General features: G+C 45.5%; 2 protein-coding genes across 3 annotated transcripts in view; one reads left to right on the forward strand and one right to left on the reverse strand.

The window, feature by feature from the left end:
- The window catches only part of LOC8040379 (chondroitin sulfate proteoglycan 4), a 178,500-nt gene that overhangs the window by 126,822 nt on the left and 38,174 nt on the right, over positions 1-13,504 (forward strand). For both annotated transcript variants that reach the window (XM_040211409.3, XM_040211410.3), the window contains exons 2-3: positions 8,959-9,382; positions 11,410-11,725. In XM_040211409.3, the coding sequence (XP_040067343.1) occupies positions 8,959-9,382; positions 11,410-11,725 (740 nt within the window). The remainder of the gene's footprint in view (positions 1-8,958; positions 9,383-11,409; positions 11,726-13,504) is intronic.
- Positions 5,408-8,807, reverse strand: LOC115324407. The gene has a single exon (XM_029985012.4). It carries the CDS (start codon positions 7,705-7,707, stop codon positions 5,959-5,961), a length of 1,749 nt encoding a protein of 582 aa, XP_029840872.2. The 5' UTR covers positions 7,708-8,807; the 3' UTR covers positions 5,408-5,958.

A 13,504-nucleotide genomic window follows, 5' to 3' on the forward strand; every position in this document is an offset into this window, starting at 1 on the left:
TTTTTCGTTCCGACTTCCGCCGCTTGGCGTCGGGCGCTCGCGCGTGCGCAGAACGCTTCTCGGAAAAGGTCCATTTAAAGACAAACCTCCGAGACAGGGGAAAAGTGAAGGACAACACAACTACAGAGTATCTTGAGACTCTGTGTGATGTGTCGTCCTTCGTCTTTCCCCCAGTCTCGGGGATTTGTCTTTAAAAAAATGATATTCTGGTCGCCGACGAAGGCTGTGAATACGCGGGCGTCTTGTCTCCGTATTTTGAACAGCTTTCTATACGTCACCCAATGTGCTCCTGATGTTTGACTTGGCATCGCTCGCGAGCCGCCTGCAGTCTGATAAAGTTGGCTCGTCACGTCGCATCATATATTTTGTTTAGTCGGTAGAGCCTATATCACACTTACATCTTTGACGCTCAGACAAAATGCACTAAAAATGCTGGCGCATAAAAAAAAAAAGTGTTTTTTTATGTCATTCGGAGTGCGTCGTCCGCGTTGTCGCAGATGCTCGGCGGCGAAAACCCTGTGCTGGCTCTCCTCGCTCTGCCTAGGAGCCTGCGCGCTTCGTTTTGTTGTCAGCTACGTTACGTTGCTGACATAACAAAACGAGGCGCGCAGGTTTTAGTTTCTAGGAGGTGGCGGGCGAACAGTAGAAGGATCCTTGAGAATTACCAGCTATACTACGTCTCAGCTTAAGTGCAAACGCAGCCGACGCTATGAGGTAATGAAACCAATCAAGCCGCGTCAAAAGCGAAAGTCACTAGGCCTAATCCGTTTATGATTGGTTCAGCGATGATAGAGCACGTACAGAAACATGACGGACACCATGATGGTGCACTTTTCACGCTGTCTGGTTGGTTCCAGCGTGACCTCAGGTTGCACGTGAGCTCCGTGGGTTGTTTGAAATTTCTGCGCGAGGACATGTGGCAGTGACGTCATGACCCCTGTCGACCAATCAGAATTTTGCGTCACGCCACCGACGCCGGCTTTTATGCGACACGAGTTCCTTAACGCTAGGGCGTTAAAAATAAAATATTACTCCCTTCCCCCCCCCCCCCCCCCCCCTTCGAAGAAGCGATGCATTCGTCGATAGACGGCTGTCGACCTATTTGAGCACGCAATATTACTTCCTTTACTTCCAATTGTACCGGTACTTCAAACCAAATAGATTATCAAATGTTTAACTTCTTAGTTCGCGGTCTGCAGTTCGGAAAACAGGGCACTTTATTGCTTGAGGATTTAATTTTCATAATCACATCTGCTCATACCAGGGCACGAATATGCAATTGATCGATACATGCCTTATGACCATATTCAGTTGTGTCAACCCAAGGCCGTTGTTTTCTGAGCTGCGCCACACAAATTAGGCTTCCTCGCAATATAGAAGTCATGTGTGAATAGTGGATATTGAGTTCAAAGCGAATTAGAAGCAAATACTGGTTTTGGCCGAATATTTTCGAATCGACTACCGGATAGTTTCGTTGAGCCTTTCACTACTGCACCATGCTCAAACGTAAACGCAGCTGAACTCGTGAAGGTTGTTGCCAAGCTTCCACTCGTACATTTCTCTGCAAGAATAAGAAGAAGGTAAGGGCAGGAGGAGAAAACAGAGAGGTTAACCAAGGCGGCCTGCCTCGGTTGGCTACTCTGAAGTTGGGGAAGGGGATGAGGAGAGAAAAGAAGGAGGAAAGAAAAAGTAGAGGAGGATAAAGGTAAGACACTAGCACTCACGTTAACACTGTGAGGGCAGGATCAATAATTAAGAAAATGCCGCAGTTTCCAATATGACACTAAAACTAAGAGACTGAAAGTGCGTGCTGGATTGTCATTAATGTTCATCCAAAACACTCGAGTTTTTGTACGCGCCAGCGCGAAGTCCAGTTGCGCACGTGTACACCGACAGGAATTATAAAATGGATAGCCCTCTATACGACAACAAATAATGAACACTAGATAAGTTCTTAGAAACAGGACTCGAGGCGAGTTGCTGATAAAAATCGCGGAAGGGCTTTTGCGGCCTTCTCCTCTTTAAGTGGTGAGTCCCAGGCCCCTAGTATTTTGGACGTAGTAAATGGCCGGTCGTCTAGATGTGAAAGAATCCTCTTTAGGAGTTCTCTTTCTGCATCGTAAAGTGCACATTCACATAATAAATGAGATATAGTTTTCACACAATCACATCCTGGACAGTTCGGAGTGTGTGTTTTTCCGATTCGGTGCAGAAATTCCTGTGTGTAGGAGACGCCCAGACGTAATCGGTGTATAACAGCTTCCGTTCGCTTGGGTAAATTACGTGACACACGGTATGTTAGGTCAGGATCCAGTAGATATAGAGGAGGGTAATGGTGTGCAGAGCTCTTCCAGAGACTTTGTGTTGCATTTCGGGCGTGGAGATTTTTCAATGAAGTGACGTCGCTTCTGGAGTAGGGTATTTCGACGTTGGGGAATAAGGTATGGGCGAAAGTCGCAGCACCATCCGCAGCTTCATTTCCAGGTATCTTGCAGTGTCCAGGAATCCACTGGAACTCGACAGAGTGTCTCCTATCAATACATTTCTGAAGATGGCATAAAAGTTTGAAAATAATTCGTCCATTTTCACTTCGTCGCAGATATGTGCAGATGCTTTGGAGTGCAGGCTTAGAATCTGTAAACACCGTCCGTGCCTGAGGTGGCTTTGTCAATATAAATCGAAGGGCTCGATGAAGGCCTACAAGTTCAGCCGCTGTTGAAGATGTCTTGTGGCTAAGCTTGCATTTTCTTGTTGTGGCATACGATGGAATCACAATGCTTGCGGTAGAACTATTTTTGATACATGATAAGTCCGTATATATGTTCATTCAATCAATCAATTCATTTATTTACTCCCATTTGTACATATGGGTGACGGAGACAGGGAAAAAAAGCTGCAAAATGTGCAGCTTGACAAAGCCCCTGCCCCCTATCGGCAGATCGGCAGACAGGAAACGTTAACAGAAACATTTTAAAGGCGAAAAAACAAAACAGGCAGTTCTATGCAGGAGAAAAAAGTTTAAAAGTTAGAAGTGAATATTGTGCCTATTGTTTTCTTATTTAGTGCATCAAGACAGACATGGCGGTTTCTTAAAAAGTTCAGTAATGTTGGCAATGTATGCTGTAACATTTGAAGCCCATAATTTGTTCTAGGACGAGGTAAACGCGTGTAAACAGGCAATGGTTGATAAAGTGAGTTGTTTAAGCACTAGCAATGGTGTATTTGATTTCTTCTTGATGCCTTGAATGTCAAGTTCCACAACAGGGAAAGGGAGTCTCCATGGAGGTATTGTTAGAAGTATAAACGAGTTTATATCCTCAGGGATGTATTGCTCCATTTTGATAGTGCCATCGAATATTCTGAGTGAGGTCGCTTAAAAGTAAGATCAGCCAGTAAGTGATGACTATGATTAGTAGTATGTCTCAGATGAACTCTCAATGTTTCCTGCATCATTAGTATTTCTACAGGTGTGGCGCGTGCCTCGGCAACTGTGCCCAGAGTCGAGGCACAAGCTGGTAGGCCCAAACAGCCACGGAGGCCACGTGCTTGAACTGCTCTGAGAGCTTTGATGTTGGTTTGACACGTGCCGTGTAAAATGGGAGCGCTATATCGAAGTAAGCCGACAAATAAGGCCACGTATATCTGTAATAGGGATCTTACTGTCGCGCCCCACGCGGTTCCACCGATGAAGCGGGCAAGAACACTAAAACTGGCAAGCTTTTTGCGCAAGTACAAAATATGAGGTGACCAGGTCAGACCCCTATCGATGGTTACTCCAAGACATGTGTGGCATTTAACGTACGGTATTGTTCGTTTGCCTATCTTAAGTGGGTATTTGTCCATTCTTCGGCGGGTGAAAGCAATAGCTGCTGATTTGTCAATGGAAATTTCGAGTCCACGGGTATTAAGATAAGTTGTCATTTTCTTTAGTGCAGACTGAACCCTTGCATTTGCTTGAACTCGTGTAGATCCAGAAGCCCATATACAGATATCATCGGCGTAGAATGATGCCTGGATGGTTGGGGGCAGTATTTTGGCGAGACGAATGAGAGCGATGTTAAATAATATAGGACTGAGGACGCCCCCCTGAGGGACACCACGGGTCACCGGATATGAAGGCGTATTTCCTTCTTTTGTAGACATAAAAATTGATCTTCCTGTGAGGTAGCTTCTTATCCACCTATATAAGTGTCCCCCAATCCCAATTTCGCTGAGAGCCTGAAATATCGCTTCGTGAGTGACATTATCGAATGCTCCTTTGATGTCTAAGAAAGCCGCTATTGTGAATTTACGATGTGCTCGCTCCTGTTGTATGTAAGTTACAAGGTCAAGGACTCCATCGATAGAGCTCCCTCCTCGACGGAAACCTTGCATGATTTCTGGATATATCCCTTGCTGTTCAAGATACCAATCTAGACGGCGGTGAATCATTTTTTCCATGATTTTTTCAATGCAACTTGCGAGCGCGACAGGACGGTACGAAGTTAATTGAAGTGGCGATTTGCCCGGTTTGAGAAGTGGCACAATCCTTGCCTCTTTCCACGAGCCAGGAACATTTTCATTGATTCATGAAGAGTTGAATATATTCAAAAGAAGCTTTCGCGCGTCCTTCCCCATGTGTATCAAATAACTGTACTGTATGCCGTCAGGTCCCGGAGAGGTGTGAGGTTTCACTGAAGACAGTGCAGCATCGAGTTCGCTCATTGTGAAAAGGTCGTTCATAGCTGCTTCACGAAGTACTGGTTCGACTGTGATGCGAGATGGAGATTGGCTCGAAAGGGTTGTGTATATTGTCAACAAAATGCAGTACTGGCTTGCCACCTCTTTCTCTGAACAATTTCTTGATAGCGCCAGAGAGCGAAATGGGTGCAGTTGCGAAGGAGAAGATTTGAGACCTCGTGAGATCTTCCATATTTTACATAATGGCTTTCTGGGATCTATATTTTCCCAGAGCGTCCTCCAGCAATGTCGAGCTAGCTTCTTAAAATGACGACAGATTTTCTTTTGCACTCTGCGCAATTCGCTGAGATCTTTGATGTCTTTAGTTTTCCTGGATCGTCGTTCTGCCCTCCAACGATATAGCGCGGAGGCGCTCGTATTCTGCGTGAATTGTTTTTTGCGTGGACGGGACGTTAAAATCACGTGTTGCTTTTTCTGCACAGGATACAATGACCTTTTCCAAGTGAGATAGTTCAGTAACATTTTTGCATTCGTTCGTCATTCCTTCTTCGAACATATGCCAGTTGGTTCGTCGTAGGAAGTTTGTTTTTTGGACATTGGTGAACCCATTAATTATTGTGTATATGGGTACGTGGTCACTACCACGAGTTTCAATGTCTGCAAACCATGTTATTTGCGATGTTAGTGCTGCCGAAACAAATGTTAAGTCGAGGCAGCTGCTACCTTCCGTTCCGTAGAAATACGTCGGGGTTCCGTCATTAATGGTAGATAAGTGGTAATCGTCGGCTAATTCTGCCAAGTGCCTTCCACGCAGGTTTGTCCGAATGCTCCCCCATATTGGATGATGGGCATTAAAATCACCTGTTAGAATAAATGGCGGTGGCATTGTATTTAGGATAGACTCCAAATGCTGCCTGTCAAATAAGGACTTTGGTGGTATATATGCTGCGATTATTGTGAACTTCATTTTCCCATTTGAAATCGTCGCGCAAACATATTCGTTGGTCGGGTGGGTTGAAACGACGTGTGCGGTATATGTAAGATCTCTTCGAATGAACATTGTCACGCGACTTGCACTATTAGTGCATGCTGAGTCAAATTTTTCGTACCGTGATAATTGAATGTCTTTAGGTAAGTTTGATTCACAGATTACAATGATGGGGAAGCTATATTTATAAACGAGTTGTCTGAAATCAGAAAGTCGTGATCGCAAACCTCTTGCGTTCCATTGTATGATAGAGGCTTTCTTGTAATGTTCATCCATTGTACTGACGTACGCTATTTGTGATAGCGGTGATCGCTAATGGGAATTATCAATCGCTCCATAGTAAGCAGAGCCTCTACTTCTGGAATGTTGTTTGCCCCAGGGTATTCTTGTATGATAGCCTTTAACGCCACAAATAACAGGGGTAGGAGTACCTGCGCAAGATCTTTTTGTTTTCGTGGATGCTGTGACTGGTTTGACATTGGGTATGTTGCTGGTGTTCCAGCGGGAGGCGCTTGAGTTTTCCGAGATCGACGAGGTGCTGGTATGGGTGTTGGCATTGTCGACCGCCCTGGACGCTCCTCCAAGGGAAGAAAGTCGTCCTCTTGTGCATTTCTTTGATCTTTCTGAACCATGCGAGGACGCTTCAGGATCTCACTGTAAGTTTTCTTTGTTGGTGCTTCTCCGTTGGGATGTTCTGGTCGCGCTTGGCGGCGAACAACTTGTGGATTTGGTGACAGAGCTCGGCGTCTTGTTTGCCTTCCGTTGATGATAGAACGTTGTTTTGCAGCAGTGACGACCTTTTTGCGCGGACATCCAGAATATGTGGATGTATGGTTGCCGCTGCAGTTGGCACATTTAGGTTCTTTTCTGGAGCTACACTCCTTGTGGCTATGTGGTCCTGCACACACCTTGCAACGACGCTCTCCTCTACAGTTCCTGGCGAGATGTCCATATCTTTGGCAGTTGAAGCACTGAACTGCCTGTCCAAAGTATTCTTCAACGGGATGGCTTGTGAATCCGAGGTAGATGCGCTGAGGCATGGCTCGGTCCGTCCGAAATGTGAGGACGACTGTAGTTGAAGGGTGTTGTTCTACAATTCCGTCGTCCTGGCGTCGGTAGGCCACTTGACGTTGAACAGACGTGACTCCAAAGTCTTTTAAATAATCCAAGAGCTCATCGTTGCTGTATTCGAGTGGCACGTGTTTTACTTTTCCATAGTTCCTGGAATATGCCTCCGGAATATGAGCAGTTACCTGAATCTCTCCGAGAGAGGTGACTGCGAGAAGCTTGTTTGCCGAGTCCAGGGATGAAACATTTACGGACAGATTGCCTTCTTTGTTGATTTTGTGCGAGACAATCTTTTCTTGTGTGACCGCTATGATCTCGTTGGCAAGCACGTTTGGGTTTACACGCCAGAAGGACGTGTTTTGTGTTGTTGGCTTGAAGACTACGGGAATTCCTGTTTCCCGGTTTTTTCGGTATGTCATGACTGTGTACGGTTCGTCATTGTCGGTCTCATCGGTTATGTCCCTCAATGAATATAATGAGGTGTTATCCTCACCTTGGTCCCTCTCGACATCGGCGGTACGAATTCGTTTGGATGGGATGTTCTCGTCCGATACTGTTCCACTTATTTCTTGAAGAACCAATTGAAGAGGGTGAAGCAGCGGGCGTCCATCCTCCTGTTGGCCATTGGAATTTATGTGGTCGCTTATGGCGTCCATCTTGTCAGACAGATTGGGCGTCAAACGCTTTCTGCTACTCACAGAAGAGGTTGGCCCTCCATTTGCGGTCGGCGGGCTGCCGCCGAGCAAAATTGTTGGTGGTAGATGGTTTCCGTTCGAGATGAAAAATTTAATTAACTGGCCTAAAGCGTTTGGTTCTAGAAGGAGCGAAAAATCGAGCTTCTTGCTCTGAACACTTCTTCTTCCTTTTTCTTTCTGTGCAAAGTTAATTTTATTCTGATTATACTTATCGACTGAGACCTCAGAAATCCCAATGCCTACATTGAGATGGCATGTAAACAGTGCATTTGACATAAAATTAAACCTATAGACGTGCCCAACTCTACCTAAGCGAGGAGACTTATAAAATCTATTTCTAATACAAAAAACTTTTTTTCTGTCACGAATGATTGATGCAGGTTGTCCGGGTATTTCTCCCTAACATGTACTCCTGCATAACCAGCCAGCTTATTTTTTTTTTTAATTTGTCTTTTTAAAGTGTAATTATCAAGATGCATAAAGTTTCCGTTTCCTTTTGTTTACACCAGGCGCGCACACGCACCATCCCCCTTTGATAGTCTTCTTTCCTGCTGAGCACGCGGCTGCAGTATTTGTACTTTTCCAAGTGTCGACTGCAGCGTTTCAGTCCCGTTGAGCGCGCGTCTTACCTAGCACCGTTGCACTGCGAAGAAGCAACACCCGGCGGAAGCGAACTCCGCGGGTGTCGCTTCTCCGCTGTGCGCCGGTCCGTGGTGGGAAGCGCACTTAACGAGATAAAATGCCGTGATTAACATTTCGAAAAATACATATCAGTGTACCTCGAAGCGAATATTGAATAGCGTATTATTCGAAACTACTATTCAAATGTTCGAATATTCTCACAACCCTGCAATATAGTTATTCACTCTTTTGTATCAAGGGCAAACTAGAAATTTGATTAAAGCGTAAATAACCGATTGACATATTGTTTGGTGAGTTGATTGTTCGATTGATCAATTAATTGATTGATTGATTGATTGGCCGGTTGATTTATTTATTTCCTAATTGATTTATTGCTTGATTGTATTATCGGTTAATTTATTAGTAATATGTTTTCATTTGCCTCCTGTATCAGTGAAGAAAAAGTAAGAGTTGTTCATCAATTAGATAAGCGATTGCATAATTAATTACCAGATTGAAATATTGATTTATTTTTGAATTGATTGATTGATTCACTAATTGTTTCATTCTTTAATTGGGTATCTTTGTTTATTTTTTTCGTAAATTAAAAACTAAATAAGATTGAATAATTGGTTAAACAAGGGATTAGATTATTGCTCGATTTATTTAATTAATTGTTTGTTTATTTATTTATTTACGGGTTAATGGATTGATTGATTCATTCATTTATTCGTCGGTTAAATTGTTTTATCTTATCTTATGTATGAAGGGTGAAAAGTAAAATGAATTAATCGATTATATAACTGATTACTTATTCGTTTAATTGGTTGCTTGTACATTCGGGTAATCGACCGGTCGATTGGTTGATTTATTGATTTGTTAATATGTATTCACTGATTCCCGTAGAGGCGTCCTTCCTGGGCGACGGCTTCGTTTCCCTGGAACTGGAGGACGCCCGCGAAAGCACGGACCTGAGCCTGCGCTTCAAGACCGTCCGACCCGACGGCCTGCTCCTTCTGGCCGCCGGACCCGACGACCACCTGCTCCTCCAGCTGACCGCGGGCCGCCTCAGACTCCGGCTCGAGCTGGGCGCCGGCGAGCCGGCTTCGCTGGACAGCCCTCCGGGCGTCCGCTTCGACGACGGCCTCTGGCACGCCCTGTCGCTCCAGAGGCACGGCTCCAGCACGCTCCTGCTCCTCGACGGCCTGCACGAGTCCAGGCTGGACCTCCCGCCTCGGTTTGTCCAGCTGGACGTCAAGTGGGGGCTCTTTGCCGGAGGTCTCGGAGACTTCCAAGACCTCTTCCTGGGGCATCTGCAGCCTTTTCGCGGGTGAGTTGGGACGACGTTGCCGACTCCGAGAAACTGTTCTGGGCCACGCTTGACTTCACTTTCTGTGGCCAGGAGCGAAAGCAAACCTACGAAGCAAACGAGCGCCGAGACTATCCACTTTTGGCACTGTTCGCTTTGCCATATCGGACTGAAGCGCTGGCTGCGGTCAAATGTATAGTGAAATATACAGTCCAGGTCCACTTTTCGATAACAGATATAGACGTGTTACTTTTTCGAGGGGCGGACATGGCTCGTAACTGGTGAAAAATCGCAAAAATGGCGGTAGAGCACGCCTTTTCCCAGTTCCCAACCTGCCAGCCGTGGATGGTAGACTGTCGGAATCTTCAAAAGATTTACCAATTATTTTAGTCTATACGGCTCAAGCCCATCGTATTGCAACCCGCTTTTATACCATCCTATGGACCTCCAGCATTGCCTAGAAGGCGCTACGAAAACGGACATGTTAGGACTTGCTTTGGTGAATACAAACTTAAGCGTCTCAATCTGGCACACACGTAGAAGCCTGCCTGCTTTGGTGCGGGAAGCGATCCCTAAAGAAATACAAAAAAAAAAACAATTCGAACCTCGTTGAAGCACAGGTTAAAGTTGAGACGCTAAAGGCTCGGTCATACTCCGATGTTGAGCGCAGCGAACGCAGCGTAGCACAGAACGCGCGCCTTTCATGGGCCGAAACGCAGGAACTCGATATCTACGATCAATCCGCCTCTGTGTACGCTGCGCTATACGCCTCGTCTACTACGCTCGACGTCGGGGTATAACAGTGGCTTGGAAGTGTGAGCCAAAAAAACCCCGGTCAACGTGTTCCAAAAACATACAAGAAAAAAGCGTCAAGATGCTAGATGTTCTGACGTCACCACCCAGAGATACGAGACGCGTACCCTAGAGGTGGGGCATGAATGTTGCACTTTTGATTGTCGTACGGCGTTTAATTTAGCCGACTTCAAACGTCGAAAGGTGCTTTTCCGTTTTCAGCACTACACAAAAAGGAAAAAGCTCAGCGAAGTTGCCATGAGTAGTGCGAGGCCCAATCAGGTGAGCTTATACTACCCAAAAAAGTGGGCGCCACATTTTGTTCAGAGCTTCAGCCCAGGAAGCATATAGGCTTGTTGCACTCGGCCAGGGGGCACGAGCGCATCCACACGACGAGACAACGTGATGCTGGCTTCGGCGTCTGCAAGACACGACCATAAACGCGGCTTTGTAGCGGTCGGTCATGAACGGGCCACGTTCGAATACTAGTGTCTGTGTGCGTCTACTCAGGCGCGTAAAAGAAAACAAAATAGAATCGACAAGAAATGTACCGCACGTGACCTTGGCGTCTTATCGACACACCAAGAGCGCATTCCGTTCAGCTGTTGTGTTAATGCTTTCTTTAATAGTGTCTTTCAGAACGCGCAATCGAAGCGCGACTTAAATATATTCGATTTTTCTCGCGAGAGGCGCTGTTCAAAACTTGAAGGCTAGATGCCCCCCCCCCCCCCCCCATACCGTCTCATTGCAGAAAAAAAGGCCGGCTCACACCTGCACATTGCAGCGCTGCGCTCACTCGAATGCAACTTAGCATTGATCCAACGTTGTATCAATGCTGCATTACTAATTTAGCGCTGAGTCAACCCTGCACCGGCAAGGACACCGCTGTTTCCAGCGCTGACAAAATAACGCTGAAGTAGCGTCGTGTTAAATGTGTGACCATGACTTAAAAGACTTCGTACATAAAAAACATATATATATATATATATATATATATAACTCGTAATCCTAGTTCAACTTCAAGGTCAATCCTTTATTTTCAGTGGATCAGTGTGAATACTTTGAGAGGGCTGTGAACGGACGCCGACTTTGATTCAATGATTCTGACTGAGGGAGACTGACCTTAAGCTGTCTAAAAACAAACCTGATTTTTTTTTTCCTTTTCTTGTCTTATGGGGGACGAGGAGGTGTTGATAAAACAAGACTCTCGCAGAAGACCTTGTACTCATCTTCGAGCGATTCTGTTGGCAACGCAGGTGCATGGCGGACGTGTTGTTCAACGACGTGGACCTGTTCGAGTCTGCCGTGTCCTCGGAAGGCGTCACCTGGGGCGACTGTGCCGGGGAGTTCTCGGCCGTCGTGGATCAGGCGTTCAGCCTCGTGGAAGCCGACGCCTTCTTGGCCCTGGCGCGGCCCATCGCCCGCACGGGCGGTTCCTTGTCCCTCGAGGTGCGCACCCAAGCGCAGTTCGCGCTGGTCGCCTACTGCGCCGGACCGCCGTCCAAGGAGGACTTCGTGGCCTTGGAAATCGTCCAGGGACACCCTATCGCATCGCTCAATCAGGGAAACGGGGTAAGGCAGAATTCTGCAATACAAGCTCGACATACTCATGTGCAGTCGCGACCGATATAAAAAACAAATGGCCAAGCAAGTGCGTGGCTCGGAAGACCTTGAGTCAGTGGGGAAAAAAAATCATAATTGTTTAATGAAATACATCGAGATTATTTTATTTAAATTAGATTTATTTGATCCAGATCAAATCAATGTGATTTCACTCCGATTTATTCTATTTACATCACATTTACTTGGGCTTGAACCACTGTAGCTAGAAAATAGTAATTCTATATCGCTACCTGTGTTTCTATACATGGCAGGTTTATTGATCAAATTCTGATCATTAAAAACAATGCGGAAAAAAAGATTACTTTAACTTTAAGGTACAGTTTAATTCGCAACTTGTTTTTATGTAACCTCGCCATGCCGGAACAAAAACAGCTCAATTTTTTTTTAGTTAGGTAGGTAGGTTTGCTTATTGTTCATGTTTTCATGTGCTTGCAATAAGACGTTACTTGTTTTGTTGTTTATGTGTTTCGCGTTTTGATTTGCTTGCAAAATGACACTGAGTAACTGACAAGCAAAGTGTAAGGTAGAACGAGGCTCCGATTTGCTCAGAAGAAAGCTGCTTTCTTCTCGTATTCAGCCAGATATAAATATTTCTTGCTTGATATGATTCTTTAATTTTAGTACAAAACAAATGCATATAAATATTTTAAAATAATGAACATCGGTGAATAAAAATTATTTTCGGGATTTCGTTTTTGTGCGAAAGATTTTCTTTATGTAATAAAAAAAAATTAGTTTCATTTATATCTTGATTTTTTATTCTCCACCCTGCCACCAGTGATATCTGCCAAAAGAAAGACGAGATATCATCGAGGCCGGTTTATGCTCGAGCGGCATTTAAGCGTTTAGTCAATCCTCACTTGGTCGATCAAGGATTGCTGAGTCAACACCGGTTTCGGCGTTGTTTGTTTGGTGAAATAGAATTTTAAGAAAAACCCTATTCCCTATTGAAAATTCCATCAAGCTACGTAATTTGGGACACTGACTGCCAGTCAGCAGCCTTGGTGGAACGTGGTGGACCATCAGACGTCATCTGATGGTCCATCAGATGACGTCTGACTGCCACTGCCAAGGGAACTTCATCATCAAGGGCAGCATTTATATAAGAGTAAAGCTATACGCACTCATAAATATCGCCAAATGCCTCGATAAAACAAAATGTTCGAGAAAAAAAAAAAAAAAAAAAAGCAGGACCACCCCGGATTGAACCCGCGACCGCTTGCGTACAAACCGGAAACACTAACCACTATGCTACGCCACCATTACGGACACTCGATTTGACTATTCGTTTTATACGAGATGCTTCGGCTGCAAATGCAGTTAAGCCGTCAGCATGTTATGAAAGCACTCGTACATCACTCGCCGTACTTCAGTTCCACTCACCTGCCATGTAGAGTACTTTCGCGTCGTAGAATGATCCTTTTGTTCGCGCGTCATCGGCCCAGTAGACCTGGTACACATTGCCGTCTTTAACTACACCGCTAAAGACCCTTACATCGTCGGAACTCACAACAGGCTGGGTCTTGTCGAGTAGAAATTCTACTAAAACATAAGACATTGTAGAGCCCGGGCAGGATCGACAGGTTGGAGTAAGCGGGCAAACAAAACGAGTCGAGAGCGATCGTTCATGAAAGCTCGGCGAAGCCTCCATGGGCGAAGCGAAGTGCGAAGTGTCGCGTTCGACGCTTCGGCGGCTTCGGCGGGCTTCTGATCAAGGTTGTCGGTCGG

This window comes from Ixodes scapularis, unplaced genomic scaffold (genome assembly GCF_016920785.2).
Source record: "Ixodes scapularis isolate PalLabHiFi unplaced genomic scaffold, ASM1692078v2 PGA_scaffold11__112_contigs__length_91849675, whole genome shotgun sequence".
NCBI lineage: Eukaryota > Metazoa > Arthropoda > Arachnida > Ixodida > Ixodidae > Ixodes > Ixodes scapularis.

Excerpts from the sequence above, each read along its gene's own strand:
- LOC115324407 (XM_029985012.4), bottom strand. The coding sequence starts at position 7,707 with ATGTCAAATGCACTGTTTACATGCCATCTCAATGTAGGCATTGGGATT.